Source organism: Elephantulus edwardii, unplaced genomic scaffold (genome assembly GCF_000299155.1).
Source record: "Elephantulus edwardii isolate Elephantulus edwardi_28Jun2011 unplaced genomic scaffold, EleEdw1.0 scaffold00229, whole genome shotgun sequence".
NCBI lineage: Eukaryota > Metazoa > Chordata > Mammalia > Macroscelidea > Macroscelididae > Elephantulus > Elephantulus edwardii.
Genome location: NW_006399979.1, coordinates 1499089 through 1518807, shown reverse-complemented (window position 1 = coordinate 1518807; position 19719 = coordinate 1499089). Strand labels below are relative to the sequence as shown.

General features: G+C 36.7%; 1 protein-coding gene across 2 annotated transcripts in view; it reads left to right on the top strand.

Moving 5' to 3' along the window:
* The window catches only part of TTK (TTK protein kinase), an 83573-nt gene extending 69175 nt beyond the window's left edge, over window positions 1–14398 (top strand). For both annotated transcript variants that reach the window (XM_006898430.1, XM_006898431.1), the window contains 9 exons: window positions 2778–2870; window positions 4122–4279; window positions 4430–4581; window positions 6012–6136; window positions 9759–9839; window positions 11878–12054; window positions 12407–12491; window positions 12873–12970; window positions 14318–14398. In XM_006898430.1, the coding sequence (XP_006898492.1) occupies window positions 2778–2870; window positions 4122–4279; window positions 4430–4581; window positions 6012–6136; window positions 9759–9839; window positions 11878–12054; window positions 12407–12491; window positions 12873–12970; window positions 14318–14398 (1050 nt within the window). The remainder of the gene's footprint in view (window positions 1–2777; window positions 2871–4121; window positions 4280–4429; window positions 4582–6011; window positions 6137–9758; window positions 9840–11877; window positions 12055–12406; window positions 12492–12872; window positions 12971–14317) is intronic.
* Window positions 14399–19719: the final 5321 nt, after the last annotated feature.

Here is a 19719-nt window from a genome sequence, read left to right as displayed (position 1 = left end):
TAACCCCACCCCAAATATAATCCACTCTGCAACCCTCATTCTGTACTCTTATGATAAACATAATGCCCTAAAATATAATACTTTTAAACTATTCTCTCTCTCATAGACTTCAATGCAGTAAATATAATATTGCTGTGTTTTTAAGCCTATATTGCAACCACTGTCTTGCTCCAGCTCATTGCAGGCCATCTTTTTGGTAGCCTTTCTGCTTTACCAATCAGGATATCCTTCTCCAGGATATCCTCATATCTTCTAATAACATGCTACCATGCAGGAGTGAAGTCTCAGCATCTTCATCTGTAAGGGTGTTCTCACTGTATGTTATCCAAGACAGACTTCTTCTTCTGGCAATCCAGGATACATTTTGTTTTCTTCACCAACACTGTAATTCAAGACATCAATTCTTCAGTCTTTCTTATTCATTGTCTAACTTACACATGCATATAAGGAAGCTGAAAGTACCATGACTTAGGTCAGGCATAGCTTAAGTCTACTCTATGACTTGTTTGTTTGTTTGTTTGCATATGATCATTCATGGACATTGAGTTTTGTACATGTACTTTGTATTTTATAGAATCATTCATTTTTTTTATGTGCCATCAAATCACCTGCAATTCATAGCGACACTATGTACAATAACCCTGAGCCCTGCTCTATTCTGTGCCAATCCCATTGTCTCTGATACACCTACCTCCATTATCCCAATCACTAAATCAGTCCATCTCATCGAGGGTCTTCCTCTCCTGCACTGTCCCTCCACCCTCCCAAGCATGATAACCCTCACCAAGGACTGATCCTACCTTGCAACATGTCCAGAGTATGTCAGACGAAACTTCAGAATCCTTGCCTCCAAGGAACAGCCTGACTTCACCCTCTCCTGGACAAACCTGTTCATTTTCTTAGCAGTCCATGGTATATTCAATACTCTTCTCCAGCACCACAGCTCAAAGGCATCAATTCTCCCTCTAGCATCCCTAGTCATTGTTCAGCTTTCTGATGCATAGCAAGTAATTGCAAAGACCACCTTACTCTCCAGACTGACATCATTGCTCTTCAGTACTTTGGAGAGGTCTCTTACAGCAGGCTTTCCCAATGCAATTTGTCCTTTAATTTTCTGGCTGCTGGCGTCAAGATTATTGATTGTGGAGCCAAACAAAATGAAGCTGTGAACAATCTCAATCTCTTTGCCATGTATCATGATGGCTTCCAATCAGACCAGAGGTGAGAATTTTTGTTTTCTTAATGTTGAGCTTCAATCCACATTGAAGGCTGCAGTCCTTGACCTTCTGCAGCAAGCGCTTCAGGTCCTCCTCACTTTCAGCAAGCACAGTTGTTTCATCTGCATAACACAGATTATTGATGAATCTGCCTCCAATCCTGATGCCACATTTGTTCTTATATAGCCCAGCCTCCTGTACAATCTGTTCTGCATATAGATTGAAAAGGTATGGAGATAGAACACACCCCTGGCACACACCCTTCCCGATTTTGAATCATGCAGTGTTTCGTTGCTCTGTTCTGACGCCTGCCTCCTGGTCCAGGTATAGGTTTTGCATAAGCACAATCGTGTATTCTGGGATTCCCATTTTTCTTAGAGTCAGCTACAGTTTGTTGTGATCTACACAGTCAAATGTCTTTGCATAATCAGTGAAACACAGATAGACATTCCTGTGGTACTCCCTGCTTTCAGCCAAGATCCATCTGACCTTAGCTATAATAACCCTAGTACCATGGCCTCTTCTAAACCCAGCCCTCACTTTTGGCAGTTCTCTGTTGATATGCTGTTCCAGTCGTTTTTGGATAATCTTCAGCAGAATCTTGCTTGCATGTGATATCAGTGATACTGTTTGATAATTTCTGCATTCTCTTGGATCACCTTTCTTTGGAATGGGAGCATTCATACACATTATATTTTCTTTCATTAATTACCATTGACCTGTTCCCATCTATTCAAATCTCCATTGAACCTTTCCTATTCCTTAAATAAGACAGTAATAAAATCCATGAATATTTCATAATTAAGTGATAGAAATTTTTTTATTGATTTACAAATAATTATTCATATAATTGTGTTTCATTCATGTACATAGTAGTTCTGTGTATGTGTTTCACACTTTCATTGACATGTTTCATACAATCATTCGTATATATTGTGGGGTTTTTTGTTATGTTTTTTTAGTGTGCTAGTTCACTTACAAAGTTGAATGCATTGTTTTTTCACACCACTTTCTTCCCGTTTATATATTGTGTTTCATAAAATGAATCACCATTGAACTATGTCCACCATTACCCCATCTTTTCAGGTCCCTGCTACATCTTTCCCATTTCCTTTACCCCTTCCCTCCACCCACCAAACTGTGACCCTGTGATTCCTCCCCTACACATCCCCACCCCTCTGCTCCCGTCCATTCCCCCCTAGAGCCCCCGTACACGCTTTACTTGTTATCCTTCTATTTTTACAATAATGGTCTTATGCTGTATTTGTCTTTATGAGATTGAGTTCTTGCAATAGTGAATATGCTTCTGTGAACAGTAGTGTACAAATCTCTATTTGTGTCTCAGTTCTAATTTTCTTTGGGTGTATTCCAAAAATTTTTTTTTAGCATAGCTTATAGAACAAGTCAATGTTTTAAAAATATCTGAACAAATTTCAAATTAAGATTATGTTTTAAAATGAAACCAATTCGAATACTTCCTGGTTTGTTTGTTTTGGGTTTTTTGGTTTGTTTGTTTTAGTATGTTCTCAGAACGTTTATTTGTATCTTTAAATTATTTAGATTTTAACACCCTCTTCAACAAATGAATGCATTACAGTTAAAGGAAGAATTTATTCCATATTGAAGCAGATAGGAAGTGGAGGCTCAAGTAAGGTGAGTGTTTTAAATATTTTTTTAAAAGAATAAAACTATTCTGAATTTTATCTTTTTACCCTGTGAAGCTTTTTGTTAGTGGAAAGAAGCTGTGCTATAATCCCAAAGGCACAGGGTTCTTATTCACCAGCTGCTCTTTGGGAAAAGATGGGCAGTCTCCTCCTATGAGATTTGCTGCACCTAAAAACTCACTGGAAGGTCAACTATGAGTCCGTTCCAAGGAGATGGCACCCAAACAACAAGGGCCTCTATTACCCTTTCTCCAAAGACTTTCTCATCTCTTGCCTTGAACTCCTCCCCTCAATGATGTCCTATCTTAGTTTAACTCTTTTTTGACTAACCATTCCTTTTTAGTATTTTGTCCTTGATCTTATTAATGGAATAACCCAGAGCCCAGTCCTTGGCCTCTTCATTTTATTTTAAACTCATTATTATAGTACCCTTATCAAAGGTCATAATATTTACAGTCCACAAATGGAGACAGTTCCCACACTTCTATATCCAGTCTAGACCTCTTTCTTTAAATTCTCTACTTGTATATTCAACTAGTAGGAAGTTCTGGTAGCCTAGTGGGTAAAAAGTTGAACTGCTAACCCAAGGACAGGTGGTTTGCATCGACCAGCTTTTTTGAGGGAGAAAGATGGGCAGTCTCCTGTGTAAGGGTAATTAATAGCTTCTGAAAACCTAAAGTTAGATAGGTTCAGATAGGAGTTACTTCTGAGTCCATAAAAAAATAACAATCTATTCCACTAAATGAACCCCGGTAACAAAATGAGTAAGCATTTGGCTACTAATGAAAAATCAGTGGTTTGAACCCACTAGATGTTCCTGAGGAAAAAACTATGGTCATTTGCTTCTATAAAGATTATAGTTTTAGCTACCCTATGAGGAAGTTATGGCCTGTCCTTTAGGATCACATTTGATGGCAATAGATATATCCAACTAATTGCTCAACATCTTTTTATTTAATGTCTTATTCTTTAGACTATTTCCCTGATTAAGGCATCAAACAGAATGATATAAAAATATGTGCAATTTAAATTGCCTTTCTTGTAATTTGATATATGCATTTTTAGGTTTATAAGTATGAGTTCTTAAATACTCAATAATAATTAGAGGATTAATTTCTGTCCTTTTATAAACAGAACATAGAAACTTTAATTGCTTGTGTCACTTATTTCCTTTTGAATTGTACTATGTTGTGATGTATGAGGAATGTATAATGTATTCTGACTCTGTCTTGTTATGTAGGTATTTCAGGTGCTGAATGAAAAGAAACAGATACTTGCTATAAAATATGTGAATTTAGAAGAAGCAGATAACCAGACTGTTGAGAGCTACCGGAATGAAATAGCTTATTTGAATAAATTACAGCAACACAGTGATAAGATCATCCGACTTTATGATTAGTAAGAATTTTTTAAAGTATTTACAAAAAGAGAACTATTTGGGAGGGGGAGTTGGCTATAATCTTTCAGGTAAATAATTAGTAAAAAGTAATATACTCTGACCATTCATTTATTATTGTGTCTCTTTTATTTCTTTGCATTTAACTACAGTGAAATCACGGACCGATATATCTACATGGTCATGGAGTGCGGAAATATTGATCTTAATAGTTGGCTTAAAAAGAAAAAGTCTGTCAACCCATGGGAAAGAAAGAGTTATTGGAAAAATATGTTGGAGGCAGTTCATACAATTCATCAACATGGTATTTTTAAATCTTTTTGTATATCTTATTATAATGACTCTTTAAATAGTCTCATTTTGGAGAATTATGATATCAGTAGGCAAGCCCGGCATTTTTTAAAAAAGATTAAGGAACAACAACATTTACTTCTTAAAGCATTGTTAATCTAGGATATGTAAGACACTCACATCCGTTATGGAAAGTATCTCTTTCATGATGTAACAAGTCTATATAATCTTTATATGCAAATACTGGGATTATAGCAGATTTAAGATTTTCCGACTTAGCGATTCTAAAAATATAAAATGTTTATTTAATTTGTTCTCCTAATCATTTTGTGTTGTGTGTCTTGTTGGAGAGCTTTCATTCTTTTTTTACCAACTAGGTTAGTTTTTGCTTCATATTAATTCTGTCAACCTTGATAATTGTAATTTATCTCTTCCTTTTGTCCACCTTCTTATAAATTAGCTGATAATACACCAGTGATCAAAATTAAGACCATAGACATGCCAAGAACATTAGTGTCTTGTCATCTGATAATGTAACTTAAGGATGCTCTCTAGTGGCAGTGAATCCTAGTGAGGCCATGGACTCTGCAGCCAGACTGTCTGGTTTCATTTTGTGGTCCTCTTAAACACACTGCGTATTCTTGAACAAATAATTTAAACTCTTTTGCCTTATTCTCTGATTCTTAAAATTGGAATACTACTAACCTACTCAGAAGTTAAGATGATAATAATACTGTAATGTTGTTGTTCTGTCAAGTCCCTTGCAACTCATTTGTGACACTATGTACAATAGCTCTGAAACCTCTCTCCTGTGCCAACTTTATTGTCCCTGACATACCTGCTTTCATTACCCCAGTCACTGAATCAATCCATCTTATCAAGGGTCTTCCACTCTTGTGCTGTCCCTCCACCCTTCCAAATATGATATCCCTCTCCAAGGACTGGTGCCTCCTTGCAACATGCCCATAGTGTGTCAGATGAAACCTCAGAATCCTTGCCTCCAAGGAGCAGCTTGGTTTCACCCTCTCTAGGATAAACCTGTTTATTATGAGGATACAATCATTCACTACTTGCAGAGCAGAGAACCTTGGTGACTGAGTGAAAAGAATTGTACTGCCAACCCAAAGGTTCCTGATTCAAATCCACTAACTGTTTCTTGGGAGAAAGATAGGCAGTCTCCTATTGTTTTTTTACAGCCTCTGAATCTCTACTGGCAGGTCAGCTGTGAGTCAGTTCTGACTCGATAGTACCTAACAACAACAGTAATAGCAGAGTACTTTAAATAATATGTTACACCTAGCAGGTAGTATGTGTTTACTGAATAAATTAGAAAGTAAATTGGTTTGACTAACTGAAGGTACCAACTCAGCATATAGATTGTGAACGATCTTAATTTTAGAATGTTTTATATTGTTTAATATTACTATGACTTTTATTTTAAAGGCATTGTTCACAGTGATTTGAAACCTGCTAACTTTCTGATTGTTGATGGAATGCTAAAACTAATCGATTTTGGGATTGCAAACCAAATGCAACCAGACACAACAAGTATTGTTAAAGATTCTCAGGTAGGATTTTTTTTCATTGATTTTATTGGTTACCACACTAAAGAAATGCATGATGTTATTGTTGTTGTTGTTGTTGTTGTTGTGTTATGCCCTATTGAGTTGCTTGGGTCTCATAGTGACCCTATGTGCAAAAACTGTAAAACCTACTCTATTCTGAGCCAACCTGATTATCTCTGGCACACCTACCTGCATTAGCCCAGGCACTGACTCAATCCATCTCTTTGAGGGTCTTCCTCTTTTACACTGTCCCTCCACCCTTCCAAGCATGATGGTCCAAGTATATCAGGCTTGCAACATGCCCAAAGTATGTTGGATGAAGCTTCAAGATCTTTGCCTCCAAGGAACAGCCTGGTTTCACCCTTTCTAGGACAGAGCTGTTTGTTTACTCTTCTCCAGCACCACAGCTCAAAGGCATCAGTTCTCCTTCTATCATCCCTAGTCATAGTCCAGCTTTCTGATGCATAGCAAGTAATTGTGAAGATGATGGCCTGAATCAAGCGCACTTTAGTGTCCATACTGACACCGTTGTTCTTCAGTACTCTGGAAAAGTCCCTGACAGTACATTTTCCCAGTGCAAATCAAAATTACTGTTAATATAATTTATTATTCTTATGTACTTCAAGTAATGACAAACTTAGAGCTGACCCTCCAGCACATTTTCAGAAGTAGTAATTTGCGTGGGAGTTGACCCCCCATCTTTCTCTTGTGGAGCAACTGGTGAATTTGAACCACATGCCTTTGAGTTGACAACACAGTTCCTTACCATTAGGCTATCAGTCTCCCTGATAATTGACAGTAGAAAGTGAAAATCAGAAATAAAATCTAGCCATTTTTAATGATCTTTTTATACCTGTGATTGTTATGTGCCATTGAATTGGAATCAACTCCTAAGTGACCTCCATTGGATTTTCAGAAACAGTAAATTGCATGAGAGGAGATTGTCCATCTTTCTTCTGTGGACATAAACTTCTTGTCTACCAATATGTATAATAGAGGACCATTAATATTTGCCTTAGAAATCATATTGATCATGATCTAAAATTACATCAAATTTTAGCTAAAAGTTTCCTGTTACCAACCACAGAGAGAACTGTAGTTTCTTATTTTTTGTTTTCTGTGAAGTAATTTTTATTCTTATAAACAATGAATTATTTGCTTAAGATTATTTACTGAGAATGTCAATAATAATGTTTTCATCAGCATATTGTTTGTTTTGGGGTTTAAATTTTTATATTAGCTTATTTATCATCAGCATTTTTATTAAAAATTTTAAAACATTTCTCCCAATAAAACTAAAGCAATCACACCAAATTATTATTGTTGTTATGTGCAGTCGAGTCGCTTGCGACTCATAACAACCCTATGTACAACAGCCCTAAACTCTGCTCTGTCCTGTGCCAATCGCACTGTCTCTGACACTCCCATCCTGATTACCACAGTCACTGAATCAATGCGCCTCATAGAGGGCCTTCCCCTCCTGCAGTGTCCCTCCACCCTCACAAGCATGATGTCCTTCTCCAAGGACTGGTCTCTCCTTACAACATGTCTAAAGTATGTTAGATGGAGCCTCAGAATCCTTGCCTCTAAGGAGCCACCTGGTTTAACTAACCCTTTCCAGGGTGAATCTGTTTGTTTTCCTAGCAGTCCATGGTACTCTCAATAGTCATCTCCAGCACCACAGCTCAAAGGCATCAATTCTCCTGCTATCCTCCTTGGTCATTGTCCAACTCTGTGATGCATAACAAGTGATAGCAAAGACCATAGCCTGTATCAGACACACCTTAGTCTCCAGAGGGACACCATTGCTCTTCAGTACTTTGGAGAGGTCCCAAACAGCAGACTTTCCCATGGCAATATGTCTTTTAATGTCCTGACTACTGGTGCCAAGAGTGTGTTGACTGTGGAGCCAAGCAAACTAAAGCTATGAACAATCTCAATCTCTTCACCATCCATTCTCATGCTGCCAATTGGTCCAGTGGTGAGAATCTCTTCTCGACATTGAGCTTCAATCCATATTGGAGGCTGCAGTTCCTGACCCTCTGCAGCAAACGCTTCATGTCCTCAGTTTTTTCAGCAAGCAGGGTTGTGTCATCTGCATAACGCAGATTATTGATAGATCTTCCACCAGTCTTGAACCCCACATTTCTCTTCATAGAGCCCAGCCTCCCGGATAATCTGTTCTGCATACAGGTTGAAAAGGTGTGGATATAGGACACATCCCTGGCAAATGCCCTTCCCAATTTTGAACCATTCAGTGTTTCCTTGCTCTGTTCCAACAATTGCCTCTTGGTCCAAGTATTGGTTTCATATTATCATCATCAAGTGTTCTGGGAATCCCGTTCTTCTGATGGTATGCATAGGAGTCAGATCGATTACATCTGCGGAAAGAACTGCTGGAGGAGCTCAGTATCAGCTGTGAAAACTAGGCCAGGACTGATTGTGGAACAGACCACCAACTAACTACTCATATGCAAGTTCAAGCTGAAGTTGAGGAAAATTAAATCAATTCCACGGAAAACAAAATATGACTTTGAGTCTATCCCACCTGAATTTTAGAACCATCTCAGGAACAGGTTCGAGGCCTTGAACACTAATGAGTGAAGACCAGACGAGTTGTGGGAGGATATCAAGGGTATCATCCAGGAAGAGTGCAAAAGGTCATTGCAAAGACACCAAGATAATAAGTTTCATGAAAACAAACTCCTGGTGGGAATCTGTGATAATCCTAAGAATAAGGAATGAACAGCATGCCCCTCAAACAATTATCTTTAATTATCACTTCTCTTAATATCCATAGTATGACTGAACATTTAGTTATATGTCAGCTTAATGATAATATTCTATGTTAAGACCCCAAGTACTCTGTGTTGTTCAAAAACAGAACCAAATAAAGTAAATAAATGAGTGCATCATAAAGCGACCTCATCCATGAGCACTTTTTTAAATGAACTCTGTCTTAATTTAGATGTCCATCCCCTCTCAGTTTGAACAAGAGCTTACCAGATTGTTTTTATTTGCACAGTAGTTGTGTTGTCAAATTTTGAAAATTCTCAGTCTAATAAAAGTAGAAATGACTCATCAAGTCCCTCAAAGCTTATGAAGCTTATGACAATTTAACTTTAGAGTAGGCACATTTTAAGGCAGACATTATCAGTTACCCTCTATAACAATATACAAACTCAGCATACTGATAGAATTTGGTTTTCTAAATAATTTCACTAATATTGTGAAGGAGCTCTAATGGCATAGTCCTAAGGGGCTTGCACCCTAATCCAAAGGCTGCTCCTCTGAGAGTCTGAGTCCGCCAGTGACTCCATAGGAGAATGCTGAGTAATTGCATACTTTGCTGTGATTTATAGCCTCAGGAAACCCAGTGAAGAGTCAGCTGTGAGTTGGTTCCAACTCAACAGCAATGAGAGAGAGCATGAGTGATATACAGAAATTTAATAGATGTCTTCACATTTTAAAAAATTAGTCTGATTTTTTTAGGTAAAATAGTAAAACTTATACGAATTTCAAAAAATCAGACATATGCTAAAATTTTAAAAATCTAAGCATTTTAAAATCTAAAACAAAATTAAGCATTTTAATTAATTTCTGTTTTCTGTAACTTTGAAACTAGGTTGGCACTGTTAATTATATGCCTCCAGAAGCTATCAAAGATATGTCTTCCTCAAGAGAAAATGGGAAGTTAAAATCAAAGGTATGGTGAAGATTTCTTACCCTCTATTCGTCTAATACCTGTAGGGAATAGACGGTTGTCTGGAGAAACTTGTTTGATCCCTGAGGGTCACTTCTAAATCACGAGGTTGTTGCAAAGACCTTGCCACCTTATCTGATTGTAGTGGGATTCTATTTTCCATTCTTTATTGTTTTAATACCGGTTTTCTTTTTAAAAAGATGGTGTACTTTTGTTATACCGACACTGAGCAATATACTCCTACGAGACTTGTGCCCTGAGTTTCATAATTAAAAACTAAGTTATCTCATAGTTGTTGTTACTATTGTTAGGTGACCTCGAGTCGAGTACAACTCATAGTGACTCTATGTACAACAGATCTGAACTCTGTTCCATACTGCGCCATCCTCACACTTCCTGACACACAAGAGCCCATTTTAGCAGTCACCATGTCAACCCAGCCAATCGACACCTTTCTCTCCTTTGCTGACCTTTCACTCTTCCCAGCAACAGAGCCTATCTCAGAATTAGACACCTAAAAGTAACATCAAATTTAAATCCTTTAAAGTCCATTTTGTTTAATTTTACATCTATCTATATTGGTTTTTAACTATATTTTTGTGTACAACTAGTATATTCTATTTTCTGGGCTAGGCATGCCCATGCCATTGACTACTCTCACACTTAAGCATCCTTCAGCTATCACCTCGGTGAGCTTTGCCTCATGTTGTTTTGTCCTCCCTAATGCTTGCACCTCTGAAGCTTTAACAATTTTTTTTCTCTGCAGCAACATAACCTAATGAGTATAAGTACACATTATTTAGGCCCTGGGACCATTCAAGGAATGGCTTGCCTTTGTAACACCCTGTCTTTGGGCAAATGAATGAACTTGTACAATTTTCTTATTGGTAAATTGAGCTTAAAAACAATAAATATTTTTCAAGAAATTTAAGACCAAATGAGAAAGAATTTAAAATACTTAGTGCAGTGTCCACCTAGTGGATGTGCTTTTATTTGCTAAATTCTATTCTCTTCCATAGAAAGCTGTAACTTCTGGCTGGTCCGAGTGCAGTGGAAACCACAACTGATTGATCACAGCCAGTTACAGAAAGCTGTAACTTCTATCTTTAAAAAGCATATAAAATTATGACTAAAAAATTAATTTTTAAAATTTATTTATCTTCTCTTTCTTAATACTTTGTTCTCTTTTCCTTGGTTATTATTAAGAATTAGTTGATCTTAGGGAGCTCTGGTGACCTAGTGGCAAGAAGCTGCACTGCAGTCCCAGAGGAGCTTGGTTCAAATCCACCAGATACTCTGCTGGAGGAGGGACAGTCTCCTCCTATACCAGTCAGATCAGATTTGATGGCACACATACAAAAAAATAATAAAATTTAAAAAATTTTTTAAAAAAATTAGTTGATCTTAAACATTAGGCCTTGGTTTTGTCTGATCAATTCTGTTTTTGTTTCCTGTATATTGAATCTTTTCTTTATTACTTTCTGTTTTGTATTCTATTTAGATTATTTCCCTAACCTCTGCATTTAAATACTGACTTAATATTCTCACTTTTCAGTTAAAGCTAGAATTTTTATTCTGAATTTGATACTAGCAGTTAAACAGATTTTTCTTGTGGTGTTTCTTATTCTGGCCCATCTCATTAAGGGTCTTTCTCTTCTCAGCTGACCCCTCTGCTTGATGCATGATGTCTTTCCCCAAAAACAAACCTCCTCCTGACAACATGGTGTGTGTGGAAGTATTACAGTTCTCGCCTCTATGGAGTTTTATTGGTATACTTCCTCCAAGACAGAATTGTTTGTTCTTTTGAAAATCTGTTTTATTCTGTTTTCTACCCCAGTATCACAATTCAAGGGCATCAGTTCCTTGGTCTAACCTTAATCAGTGTTTGACTTGGTCACATGCATGTGAGATTTAAAATACCATCATTTTGGTGAGGTATGTCTTAGTTTTCAAAAGGTGTATATGTGTTTATACATCGTTTTGCTCTACTAATACAAAATATTCTTTATATATTATGTCTATTTGTTTTCTGTTTTTTTAGATTAGTCCTAAGAGTGATGTTTGGTCCTTGGGATGCATTCTGTATTATATGACTTATGGGAAGACACCATTCCAACATATAATTAATCAGATTTCTAAATTACATGCAATTATTGACCCTAATCATGAAATTGTGTTTCCTGATATTCCAGAGAAAGATCTTCAAGATGTGTTAAAGGTAATCTTAATTTAATTTCCCTTTAGAAAGAGAGAAATTCATATAACTGATTTTTTTTTTAAAAGACATACAATAATTGGAATGATATAACTGACTTAGAACTAGTGTGATGAAAGGAATTAGTCACTGGATTTACTTGATGAGACATGTTAATTTCACTTTGAAGATGCTTAAAATTTCTGACTATGTGGGCCCTTTTCAAGAGTGATTTAGGGAAAATAATCTTACCACTGCCATGTGAATGGAATATTCGGAAAGCAATTTCTGTAATATGGAACAGTCTGGGAAAATCCTATTTCAGTACCAATTGAGAAAACTTACTTTGTCTTTAAAAATTGATCTTTATTTTCAGTGTTGTTTAATAAGGGACCCCAAGCAGAGGATATCGATTCCTGAGCTGTTGGTGCATCCTTATGTTCAAATTCAAACCCATCCAGGTATTTCTTTGTTGGTTTTGGGGTCTTTTAAAAATTTAAACGGACCTTTAATTTTTAACTGTGATAAAAACAGACTGACTTACTACTTTTGTCCAGCATGTGTCCTCCATTAATAGCTGACCTTCCAGTGAGTTTTCAGGGCAGTAAATTGATAGAGGAGGTTTCCCATCCTTCTGTAATCTAGAGAAATGAAATTGCCTTTTTTTAATTGAAGGCATTTCTTTTACTTGTACATGTTAAGCAACAGTCATCTGTGATAGGATTATAAGACTACTGAGTATTTGCTGTTAATCTTAATGTTAATGTTAATCTTTATTTGCTTACAAATCATCTTACTTCTTTTTTATTGGCTAACAATGTGTTACTACATTTATCTTATAGGCAACCAGGTAGGTAAAGGAACTACTGAGGAGATGAAATATGTTCTGAGTCAACTTGTTGGTCTGAATTCTCCCAACTCCATTTTGAAAACTGCTAGAGTAAGTATGCTTATTCTATGTCTCTATTAATTTTAACTCTTAGACAGCTTAGTGAATTAGTTCAAGAAAGAAATGATCTGTAGAAAAGCTAGTCCATCATCTGCTTGACATCTTTGGAGTGAATGTTTCCATATTTGAAATACTTAATGATTAAATGTCCTTGATTTACATCCTTCCTCTATAACAGTATAATTCCAACTGGATTGTTATTTAGGAAGTATATTGTGAAGTTTTCTTTATTTCCAATTCTCAACTGGAATAAATTCAGTAAAAATTGTCTCAAGCCTTTAGTTTTCCAATACTTGTTTGGGGTTTTTTGACAATTTGTTTGTTTGTTTGTTTTTGAGATTTTAATGAAAATTTGTAGAGAATTTGGATTTTCATTCATTCATTGTTGCACATTTTCCTCCCTGCCAACCCCACTCCAAGTTCCCTTTTCTCTTTGAAAAAAACAATGTTTATTGTTGTACATTCCCAGTCCTCATTGTTATTTTCTAGAAACCACAAAATACCAAGTGATTTACCTAACCAAACCATAAGTCTAACTGAACCATTACTAATTATAACGTGGTTACATCATTACTATAAAATTACACATCTCAAACTAAAAAATTTCGCTCTTTAGGTAGGGATAACGGCAATAATTGATGTCAGAACTTAGATAGATTTATGAAAAAAATTTACTATAGAGTCATTATTACATTATACAGGTCAGAAAAATATTTTCTTGTATTTTCTGAAGGGCTTTGGAAATTACAATTGGACAGTAATTATTTTTATAAATTTTTTTGTTTTGTAAATTTGCTTTATATTTAATACCTTCAGGTTTTCCATTTCTGTCAATACAGTGTTTATATCCTTTTGTAAATAAAATTCAGGTAGATTAGTTACCTTTGAAGGCAAAATTTCTGCCATCTTAATAAATTAGATTTGAGATCAGCCTTTGATCTGTTTTTAAATTTGTAGATTTTAATATACTTAATTGTGCTTGTTCCTGTAACAGTATGAGATCAGGGTGTTTTGGGGGTTTTTTTCCATTGAGATTTTAATTTACATAGAAGCTGAGAGTGTATATAAAGTTTGCTAATGTCTTACACTATAGAAATTTTAAGAGAAGAACTTATTTAAGTAAAGGTAATAGAGATCCAGAAAACTTTGAAGATTAGTATATATGCTAACTAATAGTATTTGTTACATTCCTCTAATGGAAAGAACAATTGGATGTTTAAAATTATCTTAGCTCTAAAATTATCTTAGTTCTAATTATAATAATAATAAATGCATGATAGAATAGTTATTTTTAATTTGGTAATACATTGAATTTTAAAATTTGTTTTTCTATTTCAGACTTTATATGAGCAGTACAGTAGTGGTGAAAATCATGTTTCCTCTTCATCCAGTATTTTTGGGGGGAAAAAAGGAAAATGATTTGCAGTTACACATAGACTGTCAAATGACACCTATATAATAGATTGGACTGCTATACCTTTGATTTTCTTTGGAATTCTACTCTCAAAGACCATGTGATTCTGAAATTTATAATCAGCAAAACTTAGTAGATTGCTCCAAAAGAAGATTATAAAAATAACAACCACTAATGGCACTGTATATATGATACTGTAGAATTCTTTTTCCTCTGTTCTCTGTAAATCTAACCTATTGGCTGTCATTTTATATTTGCAATGGGAACAACTGAAGTACATTCTAAAGAAATATGTAAATAAAGCTTTGTAGCATAAAATGACATTAAATTTCCAAGTTGTAAAATTAGTTATTGAAAGCATATTGTTGACATTTTGGAAAATTCTAAATAAAATTGAACAGACAACCATTAGACCTTGGGAAAGTGACAGTTTTTTCTTCATCTATCCTCATGTTGCCTATCGGTCCAATGGGAAGAATTTTTTTCTTTATGTTGAGATGCAGTCTATATTAAAGGCTGTATTCTTTGATCTTCTGCAACAAGTGCTTTAAGTCCTCACTTTCAGCAAGTAAGTTTGTGTCTTCTGCATAGCACAGGTTATTGATCAATCTTCCTCTGCTCTAATGCCACAGTCCTCTTCATAGACTCCAACTTCTCAAATAATCTGATCAGGAAATAGATTGAGTAGGTATGAAGAGAGAATACAACCTGACACACTCCTTTCTTAATTCTAAAACATGTAGTGTTCTTTTGCTCTGTTTGCACGGCAGCCTCCTGGTCTGGGTATAGGTTTCACATGAGCACAATTAAGTGCTCTTGAGATTCCCATTCTTCATGTTAGCAGTAACTTCTTATAATCCACACAGTCAAATGTCTTTGCATAGTCAATAAAGCACAAATAGAAATTTTTCTGATATTCTTTTCTTTCAGTCAAGATTCATCTGGCATCAGCAGTGATGTCCTGGTGCCACGACCACTTCTAAATCCCACCTTGATCTTGTGGCAGTTCTCTGTCTATGTACTGTTCTAGTTATTTTTTAATAATCTTCAGTATTTTGCTTGCATATTTTGATAATTTCCATTTTTTGTTGGTCATCTTTCTTGGGAATGGGAACAAATATGGTTCTCTTTCAGGCAATTGTTCCACAAATTCCCTGGCGTAGACCAGTGAGCATGTCCAGGGCGGCATCTGTTAGTTCAGACATGTCCATTGGTATGTCATTGATTGCTGGGTTTTTATTTTTTCATCAATACCTTCATTGCAGCTTGAACTTCTTCCTTCATTACCATTGGCTCTTGATTATATAGTCCTTCCTGAGATATTTCAGTGTCAGCCAATATTTTGGTACAGCATCTCTGTAGTCCTTTCATCTCTTTTGATGTCACTTTGATAGCCAAAAACGTATTAACAAACCCTCTACATTTAATTTTTACTTACGCCTTTTCTCTCATGTATTATTAATATATTTCTAATAAAGTTCACAAATCTTTGTCATTTATATATATTAGCATGCCTTTACATATGCAGTCACATAATAAAATTTTATTACCTATACAATTAAGTACTTCTTTGAATACAGTGAACTTTCTGGAGATAAAACATGCAAAAGAAGACTACAGAGGAAGAAAAAAACTTCGAAAACAATAGAAAAAATTACAAAGTTGTAATTACCTTGGAAAAGAAGTATTGTTAGGTTCTGTCAAGTCCCCTATAATTTTAAACAACTCTATGAAAAATTAAGCTGAACCTTGGCTTATTTTGTGCCATTTTCAGTCTCTGCAATACTCAAGGCAACTGTTTCAGTCACTGTTTCAATCCATTTCACTGAAGGTCTTCCTCTCTCTCTCTACTTTGCCTAGCATCATGCCTTTTTCCAGAGACTAGCCTCTCCTATCAACATGGTGAATACACTTCCTCTAAGTTTGTTCTTTTAGCAGCCTATGATGTATTCAATACTCTTTGCCAATTCAAAGGTATCAATTGTTTTTTTAGTTTTTATTTACTGTCCAACTTCTAGATGCCTAGAAAGCCAGTGGAAATATCATGACTTGGGTCAGATGTACTGCAGTCATTAAAATGACATCTTTGCTTTTTTAGCACTATAAAGAGATTCTCAACAGTAGATTCCCCCAATGCAATACACCTTTTACTTTTTCTGCTGCTGTGGATATTGCAGTTGTGGATCCAAGCAAAATGAAGTTGTTGTCTTTTCTCCATCTATCATGACGTTGCCCATTTGTCTAGTGGTGAACGACTGGAGCAGCACATCAGCAGAGAATTGCCAGAAGTCCAGACTGGGTTTAGAAGGGGTCGTGGTACTAGGGATATTGTAGCTGACGTTAGATGGATCTTAGCTGAAAGCAGGGAATACCAGAAGAATGTCTATCTGTGTTTCATTGATTATGCAAAGGCTTTTGACTGTGTGGATCATAACAAACTGTGGCTGACTCTGAGAAGAATGGGAATCCCAGAACATTTAATTTTGCTAATGTGAAACCTATACTTGGACCAAGAGGCAGTCGTCAGAACAGAGCAGGGTAACACTTCATGGTTCAAAATTGGGAAGGGTGTACGCCGGGGATGTGTCCTGTCTCCGTACCTTTTCAACCTGTATGCAGAGCAGATTATCCAGGAGGCTGGGCTCTCTGAGGAGAATTGTGGCATCAGGATTGGTGGAAGATCTATTAACAATCTGCGTTATACAGATGACACAACCCTGCTCGCTGAAACTGAGGAGGACCTCATGCACTTGCTGTAGAAGGTCAAGGACTGCGGCCTTCAGTATGGACTGAGGCTCAATGTCAAGAGGACAAAGATTCTCATCACTGGACCAATTGATAGCATCAGGATGGATGGCGAAGAGATTGAGATTGTTCACAGCTTCAGTTTGCTCAGCTCCAGCAGTCAGGAAATCAAAAAACATATTGCGATGGGAAAATCTGCTGTTAGGGACCTCTCTAAAGTACTCAAGAGCAACGGTGTCTCTCTGGAGACTAAGGTGCACCTGATACAGGCCATAGTCTTTGCAATCACTTTTTATGTATCAGAGAGTTGGACAATGACTAGGGAGGACAGAAGGAAAATTGATGCCTTTGAGCTGTGGTGCTGGAGAAGAGTATTGAATGTACTGCCAAGAAAACAAACAGATTCATCCTTGAGAGGATTAAGCCAAGCAACTCCTTGGAGGCAAGGATTCTGGGGCTTCGTCTGACATAATTTGGGCATGTTGCAAGGAGGGACAGGTCCTTGGGGAGGGACATCATGCTTGGGAGGCCGGAAGGATGACGCAAGAGGGGAAGACCCTTTATGAGATGGATTGATTTCAGTGACTGGGGTAATTGGGATGGGTTTGTCAGAGGCAGTGCGATTGGCACAGGATAGAGCAGGGTTTAGGGCTGTTGTATATAGGGTTGCTATGAGTCACAAATGACTCGACACATAACAACAACAAAAGATACTGAGATGTGATCCCTATTGATGACTGTATTCTCTGAACTTCTTCAGTAATTATGTCATCTTCATTCTCTACAAGCCAATGGTAATGAAAGATGTTAAAGCAGCAATGAAGGCATTAGCAAAAAATAAGTCCCCAGGCATCAATGCGATACCAACTTACATGTTTCAGATGAGAAATGCAGCCCATGATGTGCTTACCAGTGTATGTTGAGAAATGTGGGGACAGCTATTTGGCCAACCAAGTGGAAAGGATCCATATTTGTTCCCATTCCCAAGAAAGATGGGCCAACAGGATGTGGAAATTATAAAAAATATCATTAATATCATATGCAATCAAAACAGAGATCTTCTAGAACAGTAAGTACATAGAGAACTGCCAGCAGTTCAAGCAGAATTCAGAAGTCATGGCACCAGAAATATATTGCTGATAATATATGGTTCCTGGCTGAGAGTAGAGAATTCCAGAAGAATGTCTATTTGGACTTTATTGACTCTGCAGAGGCATTTGACTCTGTATCATACCAAATTATGACTAACTTTGAGAAGAATGGGAATCTCAGAATAATTGTGCTTATGTGAAACCTATACATAGATCAAGAAGCTGTTGTATCAAAAGAGCAAGGGAATGCTACATGGTTTAAAATTAAGAAAAGTGTGTGTCAGGGTTGTAGTCTTTCTCCATAACCGTTTAATTTAGGTACTGAGCAAATTCTTTGAAAAGCCATAGGAAGAATATGACACCAGGATTGAAGAAAGACTCATCAATAAGCTTCAGAATGCAGATGACACAATCTTGCTTGCTGAAAGTGAGGAGGACTTGAAACACTTGCTGCAGAAGATCAAACACTGTATCTCAACATCAAGGAAACAAAAATTCTCATCACTGGACCAATAAGCAACATCTTGATAGATGAAGACTGAAACTGTCAATGACTTTATCTTGCTTGGATCCATAATCTGTGTTTGATACCACCAGGAGATGTAGTGCCCTGGAAAACTGTACAATCACGGACCTCTCCAAATTACTAACAGTGATGATAGCTTGAGGACTCAGGTCAGGTGCTAAGGATTCAGGGCACTGTCTTTTTGGTCACTTGCTATGCATCTGACAACTGGATGATTAATATGGATAACAAATAAAAATGACGCCTTTGAGTGGTGGTATTGGAGGACACTACTGAATATCCTATGGAATACCAAAAAAACCCAGGTGTCTTAAAGTGAAGCCAGAGTGTTCCTTGAAGGCAAGGATGGCAAAGCTTCATCTTGCATACTTAGAGCATGTTCTAAGAGGGGTTATTCCTTGGAGAAAGACATGCTTGGAAAGGTAGAGGGACAGTGAAAAAGAGGAAGACCCTATACCAGGTGAATTGACACAGTGACTAACAGTGGGCTCGAATGTGTCAGATTGTGAGGTAAGAACCAGATAGAAAGGTATTCAGATTTGCTAATAAAGTTATTATGAGTTGTACTTGACTCGAAGGCACCTAACAGTGGCTTTCTTTGCTTGCAAGGTTATGTCATCTGCATAATGTAGGTTGTTGATGTGTTTTCCTTCAATCCTGATTCCATGTTCTTTTCATATAGTCCACGAAAATTACATTTAAAAAAAAAAAAAAGAATACTTTCATCCTCTGTTCCTCTCAATACTCAAAAGTCTTAAAGACCATGAGCCATAGATATGAAAGCCTGATTTAAGAAAAGTAGCAAAGAGTTTGTGCTGGCAGCATGAGGGTTTTGCTTGCAGAGGAAGACAAAAGATGGCTGACTTGAGCATCACACAGAGCTCCCCACCTCACAGCCTGCCTTCAGACAACTTTGCTTTGAATCTGTTGTCATCCGAGGGAAAAAACAGGGAAATCAGGAATG